The 6,884-nt window shown below is 53.3% G+C and overlaps 1 protein-coding gene across 1 annotated transcript; it reads right to left on the reverse strand.

The window, feature by feature from the left end:
• Window positions 1–452: 452 nt before the first annotated feature.
• Window positions 453–4,332, reverse strand: LOC120645949. The gene is made up of 4 exons (XM_039922649.1): window positions 4,174–4,332; window positions 3,762–3,834; window positions 1,521–3,596; window positions 453–540 (listed from the first exon to the last, which is right to left on the reverse strand). The coding sequence occupies exons 1-3, from the start codon at window positions 4,330–4,332 to the stop codon at window positions 2,032–2,034; spliced, it is 1,797 nt and encodes a 598-aa protein (XP_039778583.1). The 3' UTR covers window positions 453–540; window positions 1,521–2,031.
• Between the last annotated feature and the right edge of the window lie 2,552 nt (window positions 4,333–6,884).

Raw genomic sequence — 6,884 nt, forward strand, 5'->3', positions numbered from 1 at the left:
ACAAACGCTGAATGAGCAAAGCCAGCGATACTTGTTACCTTGGACCTCGTGGTTCGCTCGTTGAGGTCACCTAACATTTGTTGAGGTGGATGACGACGCTGAATGTGTCGTGGTGCTTCTCTTGACGAAGTCGCCTCGCCACCGCCCTCAACATGGGTCCCGGAGGAAGAACCTTGAGCTGGACGTGGATCGGCCGTGGTCGAAGCTGTGGGGAGCGGGCCGCCATCGTCGTCAGAACTCGAATCTCCAGGAAGTGGGCCTGCAGCCGGCGCAGGGACACCACCATCACCCTCAAAGGCCTCAGGCTCATCCTCATCCTCGAAGATGTCCTGGCCAAACTCATCATCACCTGCACATTCCAAAGAAGCAGACAAAGAAGGAGTGGACTCGTCGAAGGTTACATTACAAGTTTCGACGATCCGGTTAGTCTCAAGAATAAGAACACGATATCCTCTAGATTGAAGAGCATAGCAAAGCAGAATGCCATCAGAGCTCCTAGACTCGAACTTATCAAGATTTCCCTCCTTCAGAACAAAGCATCTACAACCGAAAGCACGCAGGTGGGACACTCTGGGCTGTCGACCAAGCCGCAACTCATAAGAAGTCTTTTTCATGAAAGAGCGAAGAAAGATGCGGTTGGCAACATAGCATGCGGTGTTGATCGCCTCGGCCCAAAAACGCCTAGGAGTCCTATGCTCATCGAGCATCGTCCTGGCCATCTCCACTAGGGTCCGGTTCTTGCGTTCAACCACGCCATTCTGTGGAGGAACATAAGGAGAGGAGTACTGGTGATCGAGACCAAAGCTACGACAGAAGTCATCAAAACGAGCGTTCTTAAATTCAGAGCCATTATCACTGCGGATAGCCCTCATGGCATGTGGAAGCTCGTTCTGTAACCTCAAGGCAAGGTCTCGAAAGTACTGAAAAGCCTCATCCTTAGTCTCCAAGAAGAAAACCCAAGAGTACCGAGAAAAGTCGTCAACGATCACAAGAATGTACCACTTCCCACCGACAGAGCGCACACGAGCTGGACCAACGGTGTCCATGTGAAGAAGCTCACCTGGGTGCGATGTCATCACCTGATTCACAGGTGGGTGCGGAAGGGAAACCATCTTCCCGTGACGACACGGGTGACAAACAAGGTCCTTGTCCAACTTGAGCTTGGGCAATCCTCGGATCAAATCAAGTGAGCTGAGCCTAACTAGTAGGTCAAAACTCAAGTGACCAAGCCTCCTATGCCACTTCCAGAGCTCAGAAGACTGACCAGTCACCAGACAGTGAGAGGTGCTAGAAGAAGATCCAGAAAAGTCAATGCGAAACACACGGCCAAAAGGAACAATGCCGCACACAAACTCTCCTCTGGAATCAAGAACACGTGAGCAACCTCTCTTAAAACTGACTTCAAACCCATCATCAAGAAGTTGTGAAACAGAGAGCAGATTAAAACCCAGCTTATCAACAAGAGCAACTTCTCTCAAGGTGAAGTCATCTGAAATCCGAATAGCGCCAACTCCACATACCTTTCCTCTGCTGTTATCCCCGAAGGTGATGTACTCTTTGTCCTTCATCGGGGTGAGGTTGGAGAACCATCTGTGACTTCCGGTCATGTGGCGCGAACAACCGGAGCCCATGAGACATATGTCCTCCAGGCCTCGAGTGTCCTGCTCAGTAAGAAGAGAAAGAGCGGGCAAATGGCCCGACACTGGGGTTAGCACAGAAAGAAGCAAACCAGTGTCGTGCCATCTGCTCGAAAGCAGGGTAAGTATCCTTAAACGAAAACTGTGGCTGGCGACCACCACGCTGAGGAAAACGTGGTGCGCCTCCGCCACCAAAGCTTCGGCCACGCTGACCATCACCGAAAGCACGGTGTGGAACAGGGCTGGCGAAACCACCAACAGGAGCACAGTAACCACCACCGCCTCCCCCTCCTCCACCTACATGATGTGGCCTGGCATCCCGCCTCTGCCCACGTCGAGCTGGAGTGTGTCCACCTGTAGGCTGGTGGAACACCTCCGGAGCGCGCCTCTCAGACTACCTGCGCTCAAACCTCAACCTCCGGAAGCAAAATTCTGCCAAGTGACCCTCCTTTTCGCACCACTCACACTGGTAAGGCTCTCTCTTGTGTGTAGGCTGTGGTGTAGGTGCTGGGGCTCTCTGAGGTACTCTGGAGGGCTGAGTCCTCACCTTGGGCTTAGGAATTGGCTTACCACTAGGAGGGAGTGTATCCAGTCGGTTCCTGAGATGGTTAGGCTTGGGAACCCACACTGAATTGTTAGGTGGAGCTTTGGGTGGCTCAGTGAGGATTCCATCCTTAACTGGTGCTGGCTTAGGAATTGGTGGAGCTGTGGAAGAAGAAAGCGCACTCACACTCGGCTCAAGCATCTTACCAATCTTGCCATAGGGTTGGACAAAATCAGCAGGAGTAAAAGCAAAACCAACCCCAACACCATCAGGACGCTTAAACTGCTGAACCATCATGCCCAACTGAGGCTCGCGGGCGGACACCCAACTGAGAATCTCCCGAAGATGGGAATTCTCCTCCTCCATCCGGGTCTTGTCCTTCCGTGCCTCCTCAAGCTCAGAGATCAGGCTTGGGCACACAGTACAATCAGCAGAGCAAGAGCTAGGAACTGCGGATTTCTCCAACTTCCTCAAAGCAGCATTCTTCTCCTTAAGCTCTTCTCTAAGCACTGGGCATTCCTTACAAGCACCCAAGAGGGTAGGCCGGGACTTGAGCTCGTCCAAGGCCTTCTTGCCCTCCTCGAGCTTGAGCAAGTTCTCATCATACTTGCTCCTGAGCTCGGAAAGGTCAGACATCAATCCGATGCACTGACTGCACTCATCCTCCTCAACACAATCCTCCACAATAGGGGCAGACTGAGCAATCTCTAAAGCTAGTTTAACTTCCTTCAGCTCCTGTCTCAAAGCTCTAAACTGCCTCTTAGCATCCTTAATGATCAAGTCCTGATTATCTGGAGCAGTGTAAAGATCCTCCAACTCCTCAGGAGTGGGGTGCTCAGGACGTACCTCAGAGCTTGGCTCTGGCTGAGGTGCAGGCTCTGCAGTGGTGGGAGGAGTTCCGTCGGCGTCGGAGTCGATGGCCATGGTGCAGAAACCGGCCGCCTTCCCAGTGTGGAGGCAAAGGCCAGTGAAGCCTTCCGTGGCCATCTTCTTGGTGCTCCGCTTCTTCTCATCGCGGTGGTGTGAGTCGGAGTCGCTGGAGCTGGATGAAGATGAAGACATCGAGCTCTGACTGGTGGAGGAGTGATCCTCACTCTGGGCGACGAACGCCTGCTTGCTCTTGTACTTGCCGACGTTCTTCTTCTTCCGCTCGTGGTGCCGCTTGGAGCGTCCGCCATTCTTCTTGTGGGAGTGCCCACTCTTGTGCTTGTGGCGGTGCTCGCGGTACTCCTCGTGCCTGGAGCGATCGTCATCATCCCTGGAACTCTTCTTCTTGGGGCACTCGGCGGCGAAGTGGCTGGTCTTGCCACAGTTGAAACAAGTCTTCGCTCGTGCTTGTCTGTTGTTGAAGGCACGCTGGAACTTGTGGATGATCAATGCAAGCTCCTCGTTCCCAAGCACCTCCAACTGCTCATCTGTCACAGACACAAGTGAAGACAAGCAAAAACCTCCAAGAGAGGGGTCAGAGTTAGCTCCAGAGTTGCCTACCAGGGCCATAGACTTGGAGGCGGAGGCATCACCATGATTGCCTTCCATCTTAGCTCGAGAGAGCTTCTCCACCTCCGAAGCCTTGAGCTTACTGAACAGCTTATCCACGGTGAGGGTCTCATAGCTAGCAGACTCTATGATAGTCTGAACCTTCACCTCCCAGACCTTGCGATCAAGAGCATAGAGAAGCTTCATAGCCTTCTCATGATCGGAGTAGGCCTGGGTGCCCTGTGGCTGGTTCGCACGCACCTTGTTCACAATCGACTGAAAACGACTGAACATGGTGTCGATGCTCTCACCCGGCAACTGAGAAAAGTTCTCGTACTCCCGCCGGTGAGTCTCATACAGCCTCGACTTGACATGGTTGGTTCCTTCATGGAAATTGGCCAACCGTGTCCAGATCTCCCGGGCTGTGAGAAGGTCGCTGACACGATCGAACTCAGGACGAGAGAGACAGGCTATGAGAGCGTTGTACGCCTTGCTATTGACCTCATGTCTCCTAACCTGAAGCTCGGTCGTGCGGACCGCAAGGTTCACATAATCAGGGTCCACGCAAATCTCCCAGACCTCGGAACCTAGACTCAAAAGATAGGCACGCATGCGCACCTTCCAATAGTCGTAATCGGATCCATCGAAGATCGGGGGTTTGCCCGGTGAACCCATGGTCGCACAACGGTTTCGAACCGGAGAAGGCTATAGAGAAACCGTCCCGGCTCTGATACCAATTGTAGGACCGAGAAATGCGACCAGAGGGGGGGTGAATGAGAGCCTTCGAAAATTATCGCAATCGAAAACTTCGGCTCAAGATCCAAAAGCGCACCCCAACCCTAGAGTCCTAGGCGTAGTGCAGAGTAGCTTCAGAAGAGCTACACGAACACTAAAAACCTTAGGGACAAGTGAAATCGAGCGCGAAAGCAAACACACAAAATCAGCTTGATAACAGCACGGTATACTATCACCGGTTGAACCGACGTATACAGCTTAAATACGTCGGTCTGTCCGGTGATACAGAGCCGGCAGCAGCAGACAGCAAGCACCGGTTGATCCGACACCCTGGTTTGAATAGCGTCGGTTCAACCGGTGAGCGACACCGGTTTAACCGACAAAATCAGAAACTGACATCGGTGCAGTTGTCCAGAGGGGCAACAAAACGACTCAAAATGGACTACTGAGCACCAGTTAATCCGATGAGATCAACTCCATTACGCCGGTGCAGTTGTCCAGAGAAGCAGTTCAAAGAATTTGACTGAACACCGGTTAAACCGGTGAAGGGAAAATTGACCCCGTCGGTCAAACGCCCAAAACCGAAAATCTCGTAGTAGCGCCGGTTAATCCGATGCAAGTTGAAAACAATGCACCGGTGCAACTGCAGAAAACCCCAAAGACCCTAACCCTCGATGCTCCTACTCACCGGTTGAACCGATCCGCCATGTTTGAGGCGTCGGTTTAACCGGTGAAAGCAGAACGTTCACCCCGAGCCCAGAAACTCTGTTTTTCTTGGCTCAAACCAAAACTTGATGAATAGCGGATCAAAACGAGTTCAAATCATACCAAACTACGCGGGAAGGATCACAAGGGTCTTGAGAACAAACCCACGGAAGGAATCAACGAATCAATTCATTGATAGGAAGGAATCAAAGATTTGGCAATCAAGAACGGGGTTTTCTCCAAATGTGAAAAGCTCAAGAACAACGATCCTAAAGAGCTCGTGATTCCTAGAGGTTTTGCACTAGGCAAGAGGGATTAGAATCACGTCAAAGAGCTCAAGGAACCACACAAAACTCATACTTCATGATCGAACAAACGAAATCAAAATCGTCACAAACAGAGCATGAAGCATATGAGATTAAACGTACCCAAATCCCCGGAGGGCACAAGGAGGGAAGAGCCTCCTTTCCCACACAATCTTCTTACAAAGTCTTCACAATTCCATGGCTAAAATCCAACCTAAAAGAGAGGAAGGAGGAAGAACATGGAGGAAGAAGGAGGAGGGCGCCTGGCTCTTTTCTTCTTTCTCTGGTTTCCAGCGCCAAAAATGCCAGAGCCAATCTCCAGGGAGGAGGGCGCCTCGTTTTTGCCAACCGCCCAGCGCTCCCTCTCCCCCTTTGCTTCTCCTCCAAGCCTTTCTCTAAAGACTAAATTACCCTAAGTGCTAGAATTAAACTAGAAAGCCCTTAGGGGCAAAACCGGAAAAGATACATTGAAGACCATCCGATGGCTGCGACGACTTGGAGAAGTTTGCTTCGACCCGACGCAATTCCTCTGATGTCGCCACGCGTCCTTCTGGAATCTTCACAGGGGCAGTTTTGGGAAAACCGCCGAAACCGAGTTCGGGTGCGGTTTTGGAGGAACCGCGAAATCTTCCCGCGCGATGTTTCCAGGCACACCCGCCAAGCCCGATGTCGCCACGTGTCCGACCTCCCGCCAGAACCCTAGCGCCTTCGTCATCCCTGACGCCATCGCCATCTCTCTCCGACTCGGCCGACGTCGACGCATCCCAGCCGTTGGTTTTTCCCGAGCTACCAACAAACTCCACGCCGTCCCGCCTTGGCGCCAGGAGTGGATCGCCACGCGGCCCAGCAGTGGCCCAAGCATCTGGGCCGTCCTTCTCCACCGCACGGTCGTCCGGTCGGGCCTCCAACGCCACCGCAAGGTCTCCCGCCTCCGCATGGTCGTCGAGCTCCCAGCCACCGCAACGCCGCCGCATGGTCCATCGGCACGCGCCACGCTCTTGTCCAAACCATCTCACTGCAACCGCGCCATCCGTGTACCTGCACACCACAGACCAAGAACTGGCGCAATCTCCACAGAGTCGCGACTACACACAGTTAGTCCACTCCACGTGTTGACAATCACTCATCACACCAAGGAGCAGGCCTCCACTGCCTCTCACAGAGGTTCAGCACCCTCAAATAGAACAGCGCGTCGCTGAAGATCTTTCTCGTCATGTGAAGGCTCGACGTTGACAGCATGTGGCACGGTGACGCCGTACCTCTGCCTCCTGTCACCCACTTCCCGCGCGCGGACCTTGAGCTCCCGGATCCGCGTCGCGATCCGGTGGCGCACCGGACAGTCCGGAGAAACTGGACCACTCCCCGGAGATACCCTAACAGACCACCTTCGCCGGGTCGGCTGCCTACATAGTGGACGTAGAGCTCGACGTTGCCCTCGCAGTCCCGAGTGAGGCCAACGACCATCTTCATCCACGCCCGGAC

Source organism: Panicum virgatum, chromosome 8K (assembly GCF_016808335.1).
Source record: "Panicum virgatum strain AP13 chromosome 8K, P.virgatum_v5, whole genome shotgun sequence".
NCBI classification, from domain to species: domain Eukaryota; kingdom Viridiplantae; phylum Streptophyta; class Magnoliopsida; order Poales; family Poaceae; genus Panicum; species Panicum virgatum.

Excerpts from the sequence above, each read along its gene's own strand:
- LOC120645949 (XM_039922649.1), bottom strand. The coding sequence starts at position 4,332 with ATGGGTTCACCGGGCAAACCCCCGATCTTCGATGGATCCGATTACGAC. Across the intron at positions 3,835-4,173 it reads TCCGCACGACCGAGCTTCAG|GTCTGGGAGGTGAAGGTTCA; the intron begins GTTAGGAGACAT and ends CTTGATCGCAAG. Across the intron at positions 3,597-3,761 it reads CACCGTGGATAAGCTGTTCA|ATGAGCAGTTGGAGGTGCTT; the intron begins GTAAGCTCAAGG and ends TGTCTGTGACAG.